Source organism: Aulostomus chinensis, chromosome 12, assembly GCF_037954235.1.
Source record: "Aulostomus chinensis isolate RoL2024-O1b breed Wild chromosome 12, RoL_Achi_v1.0, whole genome shotgun sequence".
NCBI lineage: Eukaryota > Metazoa > Chordata > Actinopteri > Syngnathiformes > Aulostomidae > Aulostomus > Aulostomus chinensis.
The window spans coordinates 2,322,906-2,345,936 of record NC_141331.1 but is presented as its reverse complement, the minus strand read 5'-3'; the positions used below and the strand labels follow the sequence as shown (position 1 = coordinate 2,345,936).

At 47.5% G+C, this 23,031-nt stretch overlaps 1 protein-coding gene across 13 annotated transcripts in view; it reads right to left on the bottom strand.

Annotated features, from left to right (window-relative positions):
• The window catches only part of tns1b (tensin 1b), a 150,419-nt gene that overhangs the window by 49,341 nt on the left and 78,047 nt on the right, over positions 1-23,031 (bottom strand). For 10 of the 13 annotated variants that reach the window (XM_086219616.1, XM_086219620.1, XM_086219627.1 and 7 more), the window contains 2 exons: positions 18,722-18,760; positions 6,903-6,944 (listed from right to left, as the gene is read on the bottom strand). In XM_086219616.1, the coding sequence (XP_086075742.1) occupies positions 6,903-6,944; positions 18,722-18,760 (81 nt within the window). Of the gene's footprint in view, positions 1-3,263; positions 3,521-6,902; positions 6,945-13,666; positions 13,864-18,721; positions 18,761-23,031 lie in introns of those variants that run through there. The other 3 variants (XM_086219626.1, XM_086219624.1, XM_086219625.1) reach the window with 2 other exon arrangements.

Sequence of the window (23,031 nt, the reverse complement as noted above, 5' to 3'; positions counted from 1 at the left end):
TGTGAATTAAAAACTCTCCACAATACAACAAACACCAAGGACACAGGGACAAAGGGGGGCGATCCAAGACCACCACCTGAGGCCACAATCGTGTCAGTTAACAGTGCTGGTGTCAACCTTCTAGCAGCGATGCTGACATGTTCCTGGTGTCCAGCACTCAGTCCCACAAAAGACATGCAGTTTAAAACCAAAAGTAACTTGCTACTAATGCTATGCTATTAATCCCTGTGTTGAACAGATCTGCCCCCAAAAGGGGTGTTTCCTTCACTGGCCGCGCTCCTCCTCCAAGTTGGGTGAATATCGGCCTCAAAATTTTACATAATCCCACTGACAGACAACAAATCACACTGGTCACATGACCTCCTTGGCTGAGGTCAAAATTAGTGGTCAACCAAAATGGGTTTTTCATGGCTGATGCCAATATTCGGCCTCGTCCATCAGCCAAGTGATAAATCTGTCCACTTCTCGTAAAAATAGCCTCAATTACGATAAAAAAATCCCATTTGACTGCACACCACGTGTGTTTATAGGGATCTCCATCTAGCATGTAGCATCATGTGATGCAGTGGTCACATGACACACTGGCGATGCAGCACAGTCCTGCAGAGGAAGTGTGTCTGTAGGTGATTGACTGTGTTTGGCTCCACGATGCCTGGCATGCCTCCCCTCCTGTCAGACCGGCTTAAGGAGGGGGGTCAGAGGTCATGTGGACTTGTTCACTCCCCTGTGGTGTTTAGGTCACATGTAAACAGGAGGGGCTGCTATCCATCATCATCCATTAGATCAGACTGGCTGGCGAGCAGCAGCCTGATGCACTCGCTCACCGACGGCAGCGCGACCGTCACCGTGCACACCGACTACAGGTGAGAAGAGAAGTCAGTTCAATGTCTCCAGCTGCTCACCTGTAACTTTTGTGTACAGGTATTCTGAATTTTTTTTTTCTTTCTTTTTTTGACTCACAAGCGTTTGTCAATTTCTGCTTTGTAGTTGATAGTTGTATGATGCAGACTGACGGGGGACGGTAGACACCAGCAGAGGGTCGGGCTCGAACCCTCTACCAAGTGAGCCAATGGGACGCAAGCTAGCAGACACGAGTGAGACAGCCAGCGGTGAGTCGTAACTTTGAGCTTCAGGCTTTATGTCAACCTGACCTGATCTTGGTTTGGAACCCGACTGCAGGAACTGGCAAAATTGGGTTTGAAGAAAAATTTCCATAACCTGGCAGGTACTGAAACCAGGAGTTGAATTTGTGTCCTTACCGGGACAAATTCCTACACACTCATCTGCAATAATGCAACACATAAACTGCTTCTTTCTGACAAAGTCTCACATCCTCAGCGTGGATCTGCCAGTCTGCAGCCCAACGCAGGCGACACAAAGCCAACCCCCCACCCGTCTGCTCTCTGGCCTAAACGTTTCAGTATGTTGTGAGGGGCTGTGAAGTGCAGCGCCGCCAGAGGAGGACAGAGACGAATGAGCCAGGAACAGCACAAAAGAACTGGCCTGGAGAACCAAACAGAACCTGAGGAGGTCGAAGCTGCTTGAGGGAGAGAAAAAATACAGGACAACAGGCAGGTGACTTTCAGTTTGCAAACAGAGATCATATCTTCATTGGAGTCAGCAGCAGTGGCTCATTCCAGTTTGACTGCAAATCAGTCTCAATCAGTGTGGAGAGACTTTGATGAGTGTCAGCTTGAGAGCATCTGAGAGACTAAAACGATTCAGAGGAGCTGAAATGAAAGCAAATACTTCTACTGCTTCCACTGATGTTGTAGTTGCAGTGGACAAACCAAGACTGTCTTGTCCAAACCATCAGACTTTACTTGAACCGTCACAGCAAAGACAGGAAGCTGCCTCAGACCAACCTGTTCCCTCAGGTGGTTTCATACAAGTCGCCCAGAGGAAGAGTTTGAAAAAGGGGCAGAAACTTTTATAAAAATCCTGAGCAGGTGATTGGATGAACCATCCGTCCATCAGCGTCTATCACGGACGAACTTCAACCAATCAGATCAACGAACTGATGGAGAAGCTGAAGCCAGTCGCTTTCAAACCACCTCAGTGAAAACCCAATAAGTGGAGATCAGCTGGTGTGCAGCCGCCAAGAGAAGGAGGAGGCGCAGGAGGGAGCCCCTCTCTTTGGACCAGTACGTCACTCGATAACTTTTTAACACATATTTTCTCCTTTCTTGTCTTCAAACCACTACAGTCCGGCACCCTTCAGGCTCAGACTCAGAGACAACACTGGAAGTCGGGTGAGACCGAGGTCAGGTCACACTGAACTACAACAAACCACACCAGAGTTTCCTGAAAGCGTACCAGAACAAGACCACCTCTTCAACAAAGTCCTGACCCGCATGCTTGGCCCAAATTGACCCACCATGAAGGTACGTGAACCAGTTTGATCCGAATGAACTGAACAACTATCAGAGCTCGACTAAAGACGTAGTGAAGAGGGTTGAGACTTCTGAACCACTCATGGGAACTTGAGTACAATGAAATAATTAAAAAAGAATAAACAAACAATGGAAGAAGAAAAATAACTGGAGGAGAAGTCAGACGAGCCGTGGCAGCAGCCGGAGAGGACAAGACCAAGTCTTTATTAGAAGGAATTTAATCATTTAGTTCGTTGAATCCATTCAAACATTGACGGGTCACTGACATGAGATGCGGGCCATCAAAGTCCAGCGCGTCCCACAGAGGTGCTGCTGACAGGACGACGGTCGGGCACAGTTCTTCAGAGAGCTCGCAAAAATGACACACAAAACCAAAAGTAGCTGAGCAGAATGCAACAAGAGCTGAAGATGGTTTCAGGTGTGAGAAAGACTCGTGTGACCTGAGTGACTCGTAACAAGGCACCAGGATGACAGGGAGTACTCAGTTATCAAGAAGCCGTAGAAAATATGACAGCAGAGCGGCAGCAGAGCCATGAAGGCTTCACCCCTTAAATACCAACTTTGAAAGAGTTGGGAGGGGAGGGGGGAGGGGGAGGCTGTTGGGAGGTGGTGGTGGTGGGGGGGGGGGGGGTAGGAAGTGGGGATGGGGGGTCCTGCAGGCCTGTTTCCAGATGAAAACCATCTGGGGAGGTTGACTTTACAAGCAGGCCATACAAATTAACCATCTGAGAAAAGAGCGAGGCAGCAGAGGAGGGAGGGGCGCATCCCAGCAGACCCCCCCAAAAGAAGCACAAGAGACGCAAGACATTGTCAAAGAAGAAAAAAAAGACTAGTTGTCTTCTTCCAATCTGTCCCTCCATCACTCCCTACCTTCCTGAACAAGTAGCCCGTACTCCATCGCCATGCCCCCCTCAGGGAGGAGAGCCGCCTCCTCAAAGACCCTCCTCGGTTCATCTCTGGACAGCGTCCTCTATGTCTCACTGCTGTCGTTTCGCCAGTGAAGCCTCCTCCGTCCAACCTCTCCCTTTTCTCTGACGGTGGAGGACGAGAAGGGGGAGAAGAAGAAGAAAAAAAGGGCTCTATTTTGGGCGGATGCCTGCCTTGGCCTGCTGCATGCTCCCGCTCCCAGCAGACTCCTCTGTCCACAGCGCTTCTTTTCTCGTCCTTCTGTCCGCCTTCCCCTCCCTCCCTCCCTCCCTCTCTCTCCCTCTCTCTCTTTCTTGCCCTCTGTAGCGGCCACCCCCTGCCTTCCTCCCATCACGTTATCTCCCCTCATTTTCAACTTTTCCCTCCCTTTCTCGAATCTGAGGGCAGTTCCAGAGAATTCATTCTGACTTCGGGCGAACATGTGACCAGTGTTTGTGTGTTTGTATACATTCATAAATCAGCTGACACACACACACACACACACACACACACACACACACAAATGTATTTGTGGGGCAACATTTTCATGTGTGAACAACTATGGAGGCATATTTTGACATCTTGACTTGATTTTGTTTAAGAAGACGGATGTTAATCATGTGAGTGTGACTAAGTATTACAAGTAAACACAACCGGCTTTATTTCCTGAAATGCTCTCAGCTTTTTGACACAGTCCTTGTTCATATTGCTGCTGGTGTCACATCTTCCAAGCGGGTCATGAGTTTGGTGCCGTTTGCCTGCATTTATGCCACCATAGTACAGGAGGAAACCCTCCCATACAACAACGGATCAGGGCTTTGCCATTTTAACAATTTCAGATTCAACATGGCTGTTTGATAGTCCTGCAGTGGTTAAACCTGAGATGATGTCAGAGATGGGAGGTCCTTTCTCAGCATGCCTGCAAATTGCAGGTTGTGCCTTTCTTGATACAACGACCACACATTCAGGGGTTTCACATCAGTGACATCGATCTCCTCCGTTTCCAAAGTTCGACTTGGGGGTTTCCTCACTGAAGGTTCCTGAGTTTCAGGGGGTAGTCCTCCGAGATCTTCGGGGATTTTCACATTTGGGGTCTTTGTGGATGGGCCAGACGATCAGAACAGAAGAAGACGAAGAAGAGAAATGAGAGAGAAGGAAACGCTCCCCATCTACTTGGTTCTTTGTTCCCACTCTCACCTTCAGTCATGACCAAAAGAATAAGACACAAGCGGCTGATGTGGGTTTCCTCAGGAGGGGGCCGGCGTCTCCCTTAGACACCAGGTGAGAATCATCCATGAGGGACTTGGCGAAGAGCTGCTGCTCCCTTGAGTTGGTTCCGGCATCTAGTCAGGATCTAGGCCTGGAGGTGCTCCAAGCATGTCCTGCTGAGAGGAGGCCACAAGGCAGACCCAGGACTAGGTGGAGGTTTAGGGGGAACGCCTCGGGATCCCCAGTCAGACCTGGTCCACGTGCCCCAGAGAAAGAGAGGATTCCCTGCTGGGGCTGCGACCTCCATGACACGACTTTACATCAGCGGTTAAAGATGGGTGGAAGGGTGGAAGGGTGGAGGGATGGATGATCTTTATTTGCACCTTTGGTTTAAAAGTGTTTTCTGTTCACCTTTTATATTTGATACATGAAGGATCTACAGTTACATGATGGATTGAAAATTTGCACAAAAGTTGATAAAGAGGAACAAAAAATAATCAAACACGAGTAAATATGTTTCATTTGTTGAGAAAATGTATTCATTAAACTGGAAGAGGATGTGTTCTACCGTGTTCAGTATCGTTGGTTACCGCTGAGATCTCGCTCGTATCACACAGCCTTACTGCTGTGTCTATTTTTGGCCATCATTAAATATTTATTTGTCTATGATTTTGTAGAAGATGTATTATCCTATTGCCTTTGCTGCTGTAGACGACAGATGCTCCCATTGTGGGACCAATAAAAAATCATCTAATCTAATCAAAAGTCCTTAAGAACCATGAACATCCCTCTGGAGACGTAGCACATAAAACCATTTCTTTAAAGAGGACAACCAACACGTCGGTAAGAACTAACAGAAGCCAACAAAACACAGACGCGCATCAGACCGAGCAAAGCGCAGGCTGCTCCGGTGAAGCGAGAGAAGTTCATCAAGTCAAAAGATGAATCTCCTCGATGCTCAGAGGTGATGAGGCGCAGTCAAACGTCTCCCGGACGTTACTGAGTAACCACACCGCAAATGCCCATGACCAGACGGGAGCAGCTGTGCGCACACACACACACACACACACACACACACACACACACACACACATGCAGACATGTGATCACGTGTGAAAGTCACTCAATCACATAATGAGTGTGTGTTTCAGACGCAGAGGGTGAAGCACGAATGAAGAGGTAAAAGTCCTGAACCAGGAAAACGACCTGCCCCGAGAAGAAAACCGAGGAATAACAAGGAAAATGCCAATGAAAGCAGCCACACACACACACACACACACACGCACACGCGCACACACACACACAGAAACACTGGTTCGTTTGTGTTTATTTTTGTCCGTGTGGGGAAAGCAGGCACTTGACTTTGGGTGGTAACTCTAAATCAGTTACTCGATCCTTCCTTTCCCAGACAAAATACAACTCACAGGAAATTGTGTCATAGACCAGTAGCAACCAGTGAGTCCAGTCCACACACACACACACACACACACCCTCAAGTATATTAAACATGAACAGGTGAAATGATGAATTAAACTTCACGTTTCCATTGACATCGAAGCATGTGAACGTTTCAGTTTTCCCACAATGAGCCTTTTATAGACGTGGCCTTCCATGTGGCATCAGCAGCACTGAACAGACGGAAACGGAGTCACGCCATCAAGGAGTTGTCCAGGTTCACGTCGTCCATCTGCCGCACCGCTGAGCACCTGGGACACGATTCTCTCTGCCAGTCAGTGAGCATGCTTGCACCTCAACTACCAGTCTGAACCAAACCGATGTGGAGCGTCAACCAAAGAAAGACATCCACGACATTTCACTGCAGATCTGCTGAGGTTTGCAAAACCAATTTGCTGGATGTTTGTGTTCTGTAAGAATAAATCTGCGTCACTTCTTCTTCTCTTATCCCCCAAATTCCAGATCACTACAACAAAATTAACCTCACTGAACCTCATTTCCCATTTAGTATGAAACGTGTGTTCTTCCTACTCGGCTGCCAATTTTTTTTAAACGCTGTGTTTAGAGGACAAACCGGCATTCGCTGGCAATATTTCACCATGTGTTTTATATGTCTTTTGGAAATGTTTGTCTTTTTAACGTGTTAATTTTGTGACCAATTTAATTCCGTTGTTTTATACCGTTTTGCTTTCCTTTCTGATTTGTTCTCTCTTTCTTCATATTCCTCATGTTGATGGAGGCAATGATAACAACACACTTGATCCCAGAGTGGTGATTGTTGTTTCTAACGGTGATGTGTGCCGGTCTTGGAAGGTGCAGACACGGCATGATGCTCTGATGGTTCCCGCTGCTGCTGGAGGCATCAGATCAGCCAATGCTTCTTGGTGTGTTGCTGTTTGGTTTTGGGAATAAAGGTTCAAAAACAAGGTTGGAACTCACCATAGTATCAACATGTTTCAGAGGGAGGTCACTGCTGGGAGCCTGTGGAGAAAAGATGAGAGTGACAGAGTGAGACAACCACCTGCAATATGTCCCGCCTCACAAAAAGCTCCCCGCCATGTTACGATGCATCATGTCCCACCATCTCGTGTTGTCTTCCAGCTGCACTCAGCACCATTCTTTGCCCTAATGTGGCCTAAAGCAGAGAGGAGCTCCACCTCCAATGTTGAGACCATCTCTAATCCCTCAGAGCAAATATTTACACAACCAGACAAGTCCACTTCCATTAGCCAAGACCAGCATGTCCATCCTCTCCTTTATAAGGCCATGTACAGCTCTGGACCAGAGAGACCATCAAGGTCATGGTATCAACAGAACTGCAGGGACAAACAGTGGAAAGAAGTGGAAACATGAAAATCAGCAGCGTGTGGAGGGACAGATGACAGGGGGACAGAAACCAGGAGACATCGGTCTGAGGAGCGTGGCTTACACTTACACGATGATCACACAATGAGGCATTCAAGAGCCGGCTTTGAAACACAGCAGGCACACACGTAAGGCCTCACATCGGTGCAGCTGGGCGGGTCTACGACACCGTCTTCGCTGCAGGACAACCCTTACTTTGGAGGAGTTTTGCGAGGACTTTCAGCGAGACACTGGTTTTCCTCACATTTCTTGTCAAAGTGTAGCACGAAGAATAAGATGAAACCATGTCACAGTCCAGTCGCCAGTCAGTTAAAGGGGCTTGTTTTTCAGACAAAATCGTCTCATTTCTGTCCACAAAAACATGGGTGTGTGGACACCTGCAGTCAATGTATGAGTGACAGACGCCGTCGAGCGGTCAAGGGAATTAAGACCACAAGAAAGTCACATGATGTCACTAAAAGGGACAACATCTGAATATGAAGGTGGCGGGAGGTCACAGCAGCCGTCATTTGAACTCAAACCTTGACTTCCTGGGGTCGGGCCTGAATCTGTTCGCCTGCGTTGAAAACAGACGACGTTTATCGCTGCGTGCGTTGGAGGACCGCTTGCTTACATTGAGCTACGAGTGCAGATACTCACCTTGTGTATTCCCAAGCACGTCTACACATTTCACTATGTTTGACACGATATTACCACAAATAATCCTCCAGAACTGAGCCACGTTTAGCATCGTGAATCCTCACTGAAGAATCCATGTACAACTTTTACTCTTTCACCTGGAAAACAAGCATTCTAACGTGTGCATCCAGCAGGCACGGAGCAACATCTGTATTCATGTGTGTGTCCAATATGAACCTCTACTTCTCACTCTGCTTTGGCCCCTGCCACCTCCTTGGGGAGCTGCCTTTTGCTCATTATGTTTGCCAGCTACTCTTTAACTTCCTCTGTCATTCTGCGGATTGTGAAATCTGGCGAGACCGAACCAAAACACCAAAGTGGGTGTGGGGGAAACCACAACAATTAGCTGGATGATGCTATAAAACTCTGGGTGAACACTGAGTCAGGTTTGTCATTATGATCAACTTCTTTCACATTTGGATTGATTATAAAATGAAAATAGTGATTATGGCTTCGTTAAGCTCATAGTGGCTGATGTGAGCGTGACTGAACTGGTGATATTACAGCGCGTTTGCTTGTTATGCTGTTGAGACTCCAAAATGCAGCTCTTCATCGGGGAAGCCTGAGTCTTGCTCGTGGTTCCACGCAGGGAGCTGACATTCAGAATGCTTCCGTGTTTCTGCAGAAAGCCTCAGTAGAATATAAACAGTAAAAGCAGAAGTTAAATTACAGTCTGGCTGTGGAAGCCCAGGAATACAGACTCTAAACACCCAGACGAAACCACTAACCAGGCAGCAATCCTGGCATCACAGCCCAGCTTCACCAGCGACACACCAACTTGTAGCTTTTAAAAAGACGCCAACCACTTAAACGCCTTTGTGTCTGACACAATGCTCCATTTATCGTGGACAGAGGTAAAAGTGTAAAGGTGTGTGTGTGTTGGTTGTTGCCGTTGTCAGACACATGTAAGACAGTCGCTTCCTGGAACGAAGGAAAAGGACAACGGCAGACTGATGTTTGAGGCTCTAAAATCAGATCTTGGATTCGCTCGGAGGCCAGAGTTTGCAGCCACAGGCATTTTCACACAAATAGAGTCATTGTGTGTTTACCCAGGACAACACACACCGACACACACAAGCCATTCACACAATGATCTATTCTAACATGTGCATTTCCGTTTCGCACAATTGCAGCCAGATGGTTGGTGTGTGCGTGTGTGTGTGGTGCGTGCACGGATTGTGTAGTCGGGACTAATTCAGAAAGCATGAGAGAAAGGTCGGGAAGCCTCGGATCAGCAGAATATTCCGAAGAGGAAGAGTTGCTCATCTCCAAGGAGCCGCTGGGAAACTGTGTTACGGTTCCGTTTGCATGGACGACAGCTGAGCCACGAACAGAGACTCCACTCCCAGTCCCGCTGTATCACCACTACTTAAAGCCCCATGATACCGAGGTTTTCTACCAATATTTTTTAATTTTTTTGATATTTTGCCAACTTGATAGGATCAGTATAAAGAAGTAAACTTCAAAAAGTAACATTTTCTGTCATTTCATAACTCTTAGAAAAACCCACAAATTACATGATGAGCCAGGAAGAAGAAACTTGGCCAGAGCTGCCGTGGGACGGACACCAATATATTCCAAAAATGGCCGGTATCAGCTGAGAGCAGCTCCGCGGGCCTGGGACGAGGTCGTTTCAACCATTTATCCACACTTGAGCAGATCAGGCCACATATTAGGTGCTAAAGGGCCTTGTTGTCCATCCCAGGAGGAAACAGACGCACATCACCAGAGGACACGCCCACAACCCTCCTCTGTCTCTGATTGGCTAGTAGTTGTCCCTTGAGGTGCAAGTAAGAGAACTTAGAGTATTGTGTAGAGGTGTGGTACTGCTCTCTCCCAGGGAAGTTCCTCAGTGTTTGTTCCTGCTAACTGACATGTGTCCAAGGAAAGAGTGACAACTGACAGACTCTAGATAACAAGTCATTTTATTATATTAATTGCTGGCGCAGTAAAGACACTGAAGGGTCCTCATAAGCACCTAAAAGTTGTGTGTTTTCCTGCTGTCATGGAGAGAATCTCTCTCATGTTACACATCCTCTGATACAGAAATATCAATTCCCACCATAACTACATGAGAATAATAAAGACAGAACTGTTGTGCAGCCGGGAGCACCTGCCCTCCTGCCTCCTCCGGGGTGACGCATCACCTTGAGCCAAGTCAGCTGAGCATCACATTACATTTGTTCTCATCAGAGGAGCTAAAAAAAAAGCCGGTTTATCTCCTCCACGAGGCGGCAAAATAGAGACGGACACGATAGTAAACAAACCCTGAGAAGAAACCTTAATTAAATTGAGATGGTTGGAGCTGTGTTAGAGTTACTGCTGGCTGATCAATACCAGAGAGTGTGTTAGCCAGCTAGCACAGTCCTGAGCATTTGTGTATACACACACACAAAATAAGTGTATGGTGGAGATGAGAGGGATGCAGGCAAGCTTCCTGATCACGTATGAAGGGGCGTGGCTAAGCTCAGCCTGCTGGCGATCAATGACAATGTTTGGGTGGCGACATGAATGCGAGTGCATAGACGGAGCCACGTGTCTGCACATCACAGCGAGTCTTTCAGCCGCAGCTCTTTATCTACGCCACCACAGCGCCATGTGCTCTCCCTCACATGAGCACAGTGGCTCTTTGACCAGTTTGCCAAATTACAACCCACTTCTTCAGAACAGGAGAGGTAGCTAACAAGCGGCAGGAGTAGCCGGAGCAGAGGCTCTGGGGAAGTGACCCAGGGCTAAATATACAACATGTCATGTTTAGAGCTGCAGACCCAGCCCACTGAGCCGGGCCCAGCCGGCCCACTGTGGACAGCAGAGAGGTTAGAATCAGCACTCTGGAGGATGAATGTGGGTGTGAAATGGAGAGAGAAAGTACTGCTGTGTAAAAGGAAACAGCCTCCATTGTGTGAATGTTCAGTCTGGCCTGCTGGTGCACGCTTAACCAATCTAAATAACCTAGGAGACCACTGTCATCGTGACAGATGGAACCTCTACTTAACAAGCACCAACACCCGCCGGCTCCGTGAAGACGCACGACCACACACTTGATGTTTATTAACTATGTCACCGTGGTGATTCCAGCGCCTGGGTCCCAGCGAAATGTTGCACGATCAAATGTGACTTCAGGACAAACACAAACATGGAGGCGGGCATCGTCAGCTGTTTGGTATGAGGATGACATCACAGCTGAGAAGCAGCATGTTGATACATTTGGTGGAAGAAGCTGCAGGCGAGTTGGGAGTAAAGATTTGTGCTTTACGTCAAAGAGCACTCGTCCTAACTGCTGCAACAGGCGAACGCAGCATCCGATCAGCGATGCCACGAGGGAGACGTCTTTCCTTGGGACGTGTGGTTAATGTTGTGGTCAACGTTGTGAAACGACCAAAACCATGGCGCTTTCCTAAACCTAACCAGAAATTCCTGTTGCTAAACTTGTCACTGCAACCAAACTGCGAAAGAAACCTCAAAATAGATTGCTCTGCACTTGTGTCTCCCCCTTGTGGTGGCGACGTTCATCGCGACCAGCTGTCAGCATGCGCTCATGTCAGAAGTCTGGTTTTCATCAGTGTAATTTGATGCATATTCAGAGCCATCATGTGAGAGAAGGCAGCGTTCAAACAGATTCCCTCACTTTTTTCTCACCTTAAGTGATTTTTGCCTTTTCCGCTGCTTTCATCTTTACAGATGCGACTCATTTCACAGTCAGAATTTGATCAATTGGAGAGTCCAGAGCGAACACATGATTAAATCACTGCGCCGCATTCAAGTTAGCAGAGAGCTAACAGGAAGTAGCCAGCTGGTCTGCCCACTGAGCATGCTCAGTATGCATCGTCCCAGCAGTATGGGAACACCATCCCCTGTGACATGCACACAGATTCACCTGGCAGCGACGAGCTCAACATGGGAAATCATTTGGCGAGAGTTTTTAAATATCAGGGGTTCGTTGATATAAAGAGAGAAGTCAAGCACACGTGATTCCACAGTTGTAGCTCAAAGCCACACAGAGAATGGAAGGCGAGGCATTCTGGCCGACAGCCATAAACACTAGCGTGGAAACCTGATCCAGGCCGGGGGATGGATTAGAGTCCATCCCTCTGCAGTCCCCCCCACCCCACCTTGGACGGACTCGTGAATTTTAGACACTTGCTTTCTTTGGAGACTTAAACACAGATTTGGACTGGCAGCAGCGAGGCTACACACCGGCTCCCCCTCTCTGTTTACACTGTATCTTGGAGCAGGTCCCACATGCTTCGCGGTCCCACACGTGCCTCCATGTGCTGATGCTTCATCCGAGCCGCTGGAATCATGCAGACGCTTTCATTTTGCTCTGGTGAGAAAGCCTGCAGCTGCTGCAGAGCGCATTCATAAGCAGATTGTTGGGCTCACTGCAGCGGTGCAACAAGCAGAGAATCAAACACATCCCCACAAAAGAGTGCTTTCTTCTGTAAAATGACATGGAAGCTCCCAAAAACCTTTCCACCTCAGGAAGAAAGTGATATCCTGAACACAGATTATGTGGCTCCTTTGAACGGACGATAAAACTGCCTCCAATTAGATGTTGTACTGGATATTAGACTGAGAAAATATATGGAGACAAACTTGTATGTTATTTGTGAAATTGTTATGTTGACTTGAATTGAGGTCGGCTCTTGTTTTCCACCTCTTTACATGTAGCCGTGCTCAAACACTTCTGATGGACTGCGCGGCAGCTTCACCTCAAAGTGCTTCTGCAAATAAATGCTCATCTCTTTTCAGTTGCATGTTTGGTTTTAGAATCCGTCCACAGGCTACAACACCTCCGTCTGACTGCAGTACTCTGTGTCAAACTCTGTCCATCACTGCAGATGTGACACATGACACAGATGTGCTCAGCAGTGCCTTCTAGTGGGAGTAAACACAAACTACAGGCCAGAGTCATTCACACATTCTGACTCTCAAGTAGCTCATTTGTCGGCAGTCGGCAGGAACTGAAGCCCAGCTGTTTGGCAGCACGTTTAACCTTGTTTTCCACTCGAGCAGCTGCCTAAAAAGGTATTTGTACTTCACCAGACAAGCCTCAGAGTTCATTCCTGTCTGATTAGGAAGGGGCTTCATGCACGTTTGGCGATGTGAAGCGTTCCATCTCCTGGAGTCACCACGGCATACATCATTCAACCAGAGTTGCTCACAAGTCTTTCACTGTAAGTCCAAGTCCAGTCTGATGTCTTGGAGGGGGCAAGTCTAAGTCAAGTGTCCAGTCTTTGGAGTCCCTCACAACACATAACACTGCTCGTCAGATACCAAATAAAGAGCCCACAGGTGTCAAAGCTCCAGTCAAGCTTCCAGGTTTTCACAAGTTACAGGTGTGTGGCTCAAGTCAAAGACTCAGACTCCAGTCCTCAGCTCTGGCACAGGTTCCAGGAGGTACAGACCAGCAGACAGCAACACTGCTGTCTTCTATTTTTGTGTTAAAAACCCCCAACACTGTTGGAGTCAGACTTGACTCATCTATCACTCTTGGATTTCTTGTTAGGAAGTGAAATTGGCTAAAAACAAAAGCTCAAACACGACGACCATCCCTCACAACTCAATACTGCTGCAGTTTATTAACAGTAAAATGAATTTAAGACAACCACACACACACACACACACACACACACACCCCCCCCATCAGGAGTCCTTACCACACACACACAGCTGGCTGTCTCTCATGCTCGGCGGTCCTTCATCTCTAGCTTTCACACAGTCACGTCCCACAAATGTAAACACGGCGCTGAAGAGGGACGGCCCGCGCAGGCCTGTGTGTATCCAGGGTTAGAGAATGTATTCCTGTTCCCATCCCCGTGGGCGAGGGGGCTTCTGAAATACCAGGGATCCCTCAGGACCAGCAAGGAGGAGAGTGAACGTTCCACTCTGTGGGAAAAAACCCTGAGCCGTCTTTGACCCTGAACCACCTCTGACTTCTCAGCCCGCCTGTTCCTGCTCCCACTGATATGGACTTGGACGTTATGTAACCAGAAGCAAAGTCCAACATGTGAGAGTCTCTCAAGTCATCTGCCAAGTATTTCTACTCCTTCAGCACGTTTGGAATCCCTTTCTCTAGAAGACCGGCTTCATGTATTCAGTACAAATGTCCATGATGCTGGTTTGTTGGACACATTTCTGATCTTACAGCCCCTCTGGCCCAGCAACACAAAATCCAGTTAAATTAATAATTTATAGTTGTTTCCTTTAAACACTAATAAGATTTAGTCTCTACTTAACACTCAATTTCCACGTTTTTCTTTCTCTCTCTGTTGTTTGCGTGTTGACCGCTGTGGGGGGGTGGGGTTAGGATATGACTAGAATGCCCTTAAAGTGACTGGAAATGCTTTTGGATTGAAAAACAAACACACACAAAAACAACCCATGTGAATAATCCAGTTAAATATGAATGTCTTCTAGGAAAAACCTTCCAAAAAGACCTCCCCCTCCCCTTTGGGGGTGGGGCAACACTGAGCAACAGTTCAAACATCACCTCTGTGACACGAGTGTCCAACACTTAACTAGCTCACTCAATCTTCAGTGTCTCCAGAGCCGCTGGGCTCTTATGTAATCACCCCACTCTTGATAATGCTGGATTCCCACACAGACCCTGAAGACATGCAGGGACAGGACTCCTGGGTGAATATTTAATGTGTCCATTTGGTATACGAGCTGCTTCGCACATTCCCAGGGAAGCAGGACCATGCTGTTACAGGATGCCTGCTTGTATACACGATGTAATCGAGGGCACATCAGGGAAATATGTGCGGTTCTAAACACAGCGCTAATTGGACCACATCGAGATCATTTCTGCCCTGCAGTAACTCATTACTCAGCCATACAGCGGCCCTGCTCCCCTGCTACACAGGACCTATAAAAGAGAAGCCGGGTGACGTAGGTGTTAGTGGTTTATGGTTTTTCTGTGTGTGTGTGTATTCCTTGAGTGTTTGGATGAGCGGCATCGTCTCTGTTGGACGGGACATCAACAATCACAACAGACGACCAGGTGGCGTTGCCTTCCTGTAGGCGGATGATTCATCCCTATTTCTGTCTACAGACCGAATGACTGCCAAATATAGAATCTTGAGTAGACGATGTAGAGAAGATGTCATGATGTAAAACTCAAAACCTTCAATGTTCAGCTCCTAAAATCTCAGCCCGGGTCAGGGTGAGGTTACACATCCCCGAGCTGTCATCTTCCAGATTTTTAGGTCCTGGATTCACAAAAATGAAAAGTTTTCTTGGAATTTTGTCGTTGTTTTTCTCCTGGCGGTTAATATGAAGTTGATACTTCAAGCCACCTGAGTCGAGCAGTAAATCCTTCATCATCAGTGAAGGGATTCACCAAACCAGGGCTGAAGAAGGCCTGACACCAACGTCCGACTGCTGGTAACGTGCACACTCCCACGTCCACCTCCTGTCACAGCGCAAGAAATACACAGAGACACAAAGGGGACACACACACACAGAGCAGGCTTTACTCAGCTGAAACACAAGCTTGTCAGCGCCACACTGGCCTGATCTGGTGAGCCCTGGCAATGCTGATGTCAGCAGTTGTTTCCTCTTTATCTGTTTCCCATGCATTCAATTCTTGGTGCAGCCAAAAACAAAGCTTTGACAGTGTGTTTACTGGCCTTTTCTAGCTCAGGTTCATTGTGACACTTGATCTGAACTTGATCCTAAAAATGATCCTTGTAGATCTGCCAAGGAACGATTCATGCAGCACTGTAGTCATACTCACGAGGGGAATTGCAATTTAGAATCTAGCGGTAGGATCCATCAGAATCGTGGGCCTCAGAGCTGATCAGTTCCTCTTATGGATGCGGGAATGCATCGGATTTACACGTGCTGTCTGTGAAATAATCATTTCTATGGAGGTTGGAAACACCAGCAGCCCATTGAAACCCCTTACAACACTGCACAAATTTAGGATGACAAGTGAACTGTTGCTATGGCTAGCTCTCGGGGTCTGGCTGGCTCTCGGGGTCTGGCTAGCTCTCGGGCTCTAGAGAGCTCTCGGGCTCGAGATAGCTCTCGGGCTCTGGCTAGCTCTCGGGCTCTGGCTAACTCTCGGGCTCTGGCTAACTCTCGGGCTCTGGCTAGCTCTCGGGCTCTGGCTAACTCTCGGGCTCTGGCTAACTCTCAGGCTCTAGAGAGCTCTCAGGCTCTAGAGAACTCTCAGGCTCTAGAGAGCTCTCAGGCTCTAGAGAATTCTGAGGCTCTGGCTAGCTCTCGGGCTATGGCTAGCTCTCGGGCTCTGGCTAGCTCTCGGGCTCTGGCTAGCTCTCGGGCTCTGGCAAACTCTCGGGCTCTGGCTAGCTCTCGGGCTCTAGAGAGCTCTCAGGCTCTAGAGAACTCTGAGGCTCTAGATAGCTCTCGGGCTCAAGATAGCTCTCGGGCTCTGGCTAACTCTCGGGCTCTGGCTAGCTCTCGGGCTCTAGATAGTGCTTGGGCTACGGCTAGCTCTCAGGCTCTGGCTAGCTCTCAGGCTCTGGCTAACTCTCAGGCTCTGGCTAACTCTCAGGCTCTGGCTAACTCTCAGGCTCTGGCTAGCTCTCAGGCTCTGGCTAACTCTCAGGCTCTGGCTAACTCTCAGGCTCTAGAGAGCTCTCAGGCTTCAGTGGATGTAGCCTGATGTACTGTATGTTCAAATGTTATTGGTCACACGTATCTTCTTGGCAAGTAGATTCATTCCTTCCAGCCTAAAAACAATAGAGCAAGAGTGCAAGCTGTTGCACGCCTGACTCACTTCATCCACTCTGTTTCTAGACTGGGTTCACATAATAAATCCATCCATTTTGTACTGCTTATCCTGTTAAGGGTCACGGCGGTGGGGGGCTGGAGCCTATCCCAGCTGCCTGGGTTCACCCTGGACGGGTCTCCGGTCCATGGCACGGCCAACACATATCGACAGACAAGATACTAAACATAATATAATAAAGATAATAAAATAGCTGAAGGATCCGTAACACCGTAAATCTTTTTCCCATCCCATACATCCAAATGTACTGATATTTTTCTGGTGACGAATGAAATTCCAAATGCACCTGTGCAAACGACTGAAGCAGTCAGCAGAGATGAGACAGCACGACCAGAACTACAGGTCGGCTTCACCGAGCTGATGAATGTTGGAAGAAACTCTCATCAGCTGCCCACAAACTGCTGCATATGTCCTTAACAGATGTTCTCATGGGGAAAGCATCCAGTGTGCATCTGTGAGGGATAATAACATGTTCTAGCATGATTTCACCAGCTTCTATGGAAGAAAAACAAGAAATTTTGAGAAATATTGCTCACTGTGTGAGCTGAGGAAAGTGCAGGGGATATTTGCTGTGGTTTGTCAGGCATCCAAAACCATTTAAAACACACACAACATGCTAGCGAGAGAGAGAGCACAACGTATCCAAACCTAACACAGCGTCCGATGCCATTACCAAAAAAGGCAACAAGGCAAGCATGTGTTTTTACTGCCCTTGAAAAATCACCTCATACTCAGACTACGACCCAGCTCACTGTTGTTTCACAGAGTGGAAGACGTCATCATGATATAGCACATTCAAGGAAACAGGATTTTATTATCATTCCTTATCTAGAATTGTTTTCGCAATCTCTTTTTTTAAACATTTCAGCTAAACAAAGAAAGTAATAGCTAAATAATGTCAAGCCAAGTAAAATCCTACTATAATTAGAGAGCAGCAATCACATCAAAAAAAGGCCCAGGATTTTTGTCTTGAGTAGTCGTGTCACCTCCCGTTCAAGCAAAGGCAATGTAAGGTCCACGTTCGAGGGTGGAATTTTTTTTAAATGCCCTTTTTGCCCTCTGCCCTCAGACATTTAAAGCTCGAGTCAGAAGCCTCCACCACCCAGAACCATTTTGTCTGCCACATCTAATCTACAGAACAGAATGAAGCCTAAATACGTGTAAAAATCCCTATCAGGGAGTCACTAAACTGCGTTTCCACGGACAGAAAACTACGTCCATGAATTCTGAAGCGAGGGGCGTCATGTCACTGTCAGCGGCTCAGGCACACACACACACACACAGATTTGATTTCTTGCTGTTAGACACAAGAAAAGTTTGTCTGAAAACTCTCATCCACACAACAACACAGCAAACACCGGCTGAGCAGCACAAAAACAAACCACGGTGAGTTCTGCTCAACGAGGGCTCGAGACTTCTGGTGGCGAGGCAGCTTCAGTCGTAGCGCAGCCTGGTGTGCTGCAGGGATTTGAACATGTTCTAACATCTAATTAACCAATCAGATTGCTTGGTTCGAACAATTTGCGGCCAGGAAACGAGGCGCTTCAGCGAGGTAACTGTCAGACTGCAATGATTCTTTTGGAAGGTAGTGTGATGAGAGAGGGTAGTGTCGTTTTAAGTGGTAGGATTGGAAGGCGATGGTGAAAGGAATAGCAAGGGCTGGGGTCCAGGGGCAAGGGTCACAGGGGTCACGGCAGGGTCAAGCAGAGCACTTATTTCTAGTCCAGTTTATTTATACAGCCCTAAATCCCAGTTTGTCACCGAGGGCCTCTTGATAATGGCTCATTATCTCCAACAGTAACCGCCTTGTTCGTGGCTGTTAGTGGCGCCGATGGAGGCTGTTATTTCAACGCTGTTTGCAATAATTCGGCAGCAGGAAGGACCCAATAATGCCTGCTGAGCAAGTACAGCATGGAAGCAATTACAAAAACAGAACCCCAGAAGTTTTACTCACCAGCTCGTAGTTTGTTGCTGGAACACAAGACGAAGACACCTGAAAACAAAAAGAGACGCGGTCAGGACAGACTTGATTAGATCCGAAGCTAAAGAAGTATTTTCGCACTGACAAAAGATGAAAAGGGTAAAGTGAATATTCTCAGTAGTAAACACATAACTTGCTCACTGCGAACAGAGCGTGCCATCTTTTTGGGGAAGATAATAAGGAATAATTTCTCAAAAAGTAAACCAACTATTAACAACCTGTGTATCAACCAAGTGTTAGCAGTTAGCAAGTAGCTGGTGAACACAGTAGCAGACAGGTATTTCCTCAGGAGTTCGAGGAGGGGCTGAAGCTCAAGGAGTGACCACTGGACACACGTCAGACAAAAACCATCCAATGCAACATTAAATAAGGTGGCTCACAATGTTCTACCTCAACTGAATGAACCATTTCCGCCAGGAGTGCCCATGTTTATGACTGGTGCTGGCGAAGCTTTACGATAATGACTACAGATGACAGGAAATCTGTCAGCTGTGAAGGAAAGGGTAATGAGTTCAGCTCTGCTGTAATGTGACAGAAAAGCTGAACTCTCATCTGACATCCGAAGTCTAACGTAAGCGTCAAGCATAGTCAGGGACGAAGGTTTGTTCAGAGCACCTAATGATATGTCAGGGGATGTCAGGAGCCCGGGCTAATCCGATTAGCATCCCGGCCATGTCGTGAGCTTGGAGTCACAGCGTGAGCGCTGTCGCTGATAAACAGGAAGAGGTAATGTTCCTGGCCTCTAACAGGAGACTGGAATGGAGCGTTTCCGCCGAGAGATGACCGTCCTTGCTGAGTATTGAGACAAATGGGACTTCGCCACTGAGGTTTCCTTCCTGTGCATGTCTGCTCTGTCCCTCTGTTCCTGTTTCACCATCATTTACTTTACTAGAATAAAGCCCAGCCGACTTCTCAGGACAGGTTTGCAGTCGCTTCTGTCTCTTCTTTTACTGCTTACATTGTAAGATGAGGCCTCAAGGTTATCACAACTCTTGACCCCTGAAAGCACCTTTCATCTGTGCTACTGCTCCACCACTTTCCTTATCCAGGACTAATTGTTTCATTGCAGCTCAGGGCCTCGGATCTGTTTAGCTTTACTGCAGAAGGACTCACATTCCTCATCCGGCCCACGTGGACGCGTCTCAACATCGGCCCTCTGTGCCCTCCAAGTCTGCTTATGTTTGATCATACAGCAAGTGCATATAAATCTGCTTCTATTTCATCGTCTACTTTTACCGTAGAGCTCCTTGCACAGTTGGTCCAGGGCACATCGGCATGGTCCCTGGAGAATTAGGGATTGAACCAGTTACATTCTGATGACGACCACGACCATCCTGAGCCATGCCGCCTCCACGCAACCGTAGATGGACGACACTTTGGTCAGAACAAAACAGGTGGTCCTGGTCGAGATCGAAATAGAATCTTGGTGTAGTTTGTTTGCAGTTTGAAGAGGAAGTTCCTGCCAACAGCAGGAAGTTGAGACAGACTCCAGTCAACCATAAACAATAGAAGACAAACGGGTGGAAGAGAAGTCCAAAAGAGACCAAATATTCACTGACAGAACAATCAATTGCATCCCGGACTTTCAAGAGAGAATGTTGCCATTTTGACGTAAATTAAGCAGTCATGTCTTTCATACGCATCATCATTCGTAATGAACAAGACCATCAGCAGCTGCAGCAAGCATGTCGATGACAAAAAATATCCACAATATTCAGAGTTTTGGTTCGACAAACTCTAAAAGCGCTCCTGGGTGGCTGCTTGAGCTGATTAGAATGAAACCGCTGAGGACGAGTGAGTCACCTTTGCTCATGGAGGTCTCTTTATGGCTGCTCCATGAATCCCATCTGGGATTCTAAACAGGAAATGACCTTAATCAGATTACATGTTTCAGTAACTTTTTGCAGAAGCAGCTGATACACCTATTACAGTGTCTGGTAGCACTTCTGAGTCTGAGACTTTAATTGGTGGTGCGGTTTGGAAATAAGTGCTACAAGTGACAATTAGAGAAGAATTGTTTTAATGGGAACAAAATGTTCCTGTGCTGTGTGTCACTATTGGTCAACACGCCGTCCTGCGTATCACCAGCCGACGGGATGACGACATCTCCAAGGAATGTGTCTGTGTTTTGGAGAACTTCATCTGGCATGGTGAAGTGTGTCTGGAGTCGACGGGATACAGTATCTCCGCCTGCTACACGTTATTCTAACTCTGCTAGCATCCCTCCTGCTCCACCAGCCTTATCAGTCTGGGCCTTCAGGGGCCTGTCTAGCTCCTGGACCCCTCAGGTCTGGTCAGTGTTTCACCTGACGACGCCTGCATCTGCCTACGTGTTCATGATGCATGTTGGGAGAGTGGAACTTGTCAGTGATACCTCCGATTCCAGTGAGAAACATGCTATCGTACCTGACACAGTGTTTTCACAGGGGACAGATAGGAGAGTTTCATTGTTTATTCCATCTTTTATTGCAGATCCAAATTGGTCATCCACACAGCGATGATGCACATCCTTCCTGGGGTTCACACATACGGGGCAGATTTAAATCTGGATCACAATATTTTATGGCACTCTGTGCAATATAATTGTAGCATAAAGCACTATTGTTTCCTTGTCAGCGGGCAGTCTGGGAGAATTTGGTTATGAAAGAATGAAAAGATTTATTATCCTGGAGGGAATTTGATTGGACCACAGCAGCAGCACCAAAAAGACATAAACCTTGCATCTGCAAAAAGGGAAAGGATTATACTGGTCAAAGTCTTATGCATAGTTTAGGGGAATATCTATATTCTGCACTTTTGGCTTCTGCATATTTCGTTGTAATCTAATTGATCATACATCATTCTGGCTTTTGCTACCTGTACTTTTGATCTGCCGTAATGTGTGAATTTCCATGTCGCAGGATCAATAAAGTTGATCTTATCTTCCACCTGTTGGTGTAACACTGACGAGAGAGACAATTCTTATCATGAGGACGTTTTGTGGTCATTTATCAACAACGATCACCCGAAGCTGAGCAGCAGCTCAACCCAGCAGCAGGACCGTTGTCCACAATCTGGCCGGATGTCCACGAATGCCCAAGTTGAAATTTCATGTCGCTTCATTAATTTATCCCTGATCGTCATGGTCAGTGTACAAACTCAAGTTGAGAACTGAGTTCTGGCCAACAACATGTCCCAGTGCCCTTCAACCGTCAAACTCGTATCAGTTCAGCTTCTTTTTTATGTGGATTTCAATGAAACTCCCTTGAGGAAGAGTGGCCCCCTCTTCAGCTCAGGGTCCCCACAATCACCAGAGGAAGCGAAGCGTCCAACATTACACACGCACTCGCGCAGCCCATCGAAACACAGCCACCCATGCTAGCTGACTGTAGCACTGTCAGACGTGGGCCAACCAGAGCCATCGCTCATGTTAGGAACAACACCTGTGCTTCTTTCTCCACGCTGACGAGTCTGACATGGAAACCAGTCGGGTTGCTGTGTGTCCAGTCTGCTCTCTTATCAGGAAGGTGATGAGCCTGAATAACAGTACAATATCATGTGTGTTAGCTTGCCTTACTGCCTCTTATATAGCCTTCCACTGTGGTTACACAGACACGCTGCTCACACAGGCCCCGCCCATGCAGGTGTTATTCATTTCGTCAGATTTGGTCAGGAATGGGCCTGTCCAGCTCCTGGTTGACTGACATCCCTCTCGCTGTGCAGTCACTTGTGGAATGTGGTGATGTTACACCATTCACACCAAGTCTCTGCGGACCTTATATATGCCAAGAATGAGGTACACACCACCTCGTCTGTGTAAGAAACCTCAGTTTCTCACAAGCGTGGTCATCAATCGCTGTGATTCTTTTCAGCTGCCCAGCGTGAATGTGCGTTTCCTCTTCTGGAAGCTGTAAAAAGACGGTTGGAGAGCTTGTGCTTCCTTGGGAATGATTAAAAGAGTGTTGGAGCAGTGGGGGGGGGGGCAGGGAAGTCTGGAACACAGTTGGATGTGGCATCATTATCTAGCAATGCAGAGCTCAAGTTAATAAAACACACAAACAACACCAATACCTGAGCACTGACCTAAGCTTTATGCCCTGCAGGTATCAAGGTGGGGGCGGGGGGGGGGGGGGGGCATGATGGAGGCCCGCTGACCTCCTACAGTCAAACATTATGTCATCATTACAAATGGGGTCGTGTTTTCAGTTGCTTTTGTTTGGTAATCTGTCCGTCAGCAGGAATGCGCTAAACCTACAAGGCTACTTCGCACCAAACCTGGTGGAGGGGTGAAGCAGCGGTCCTGG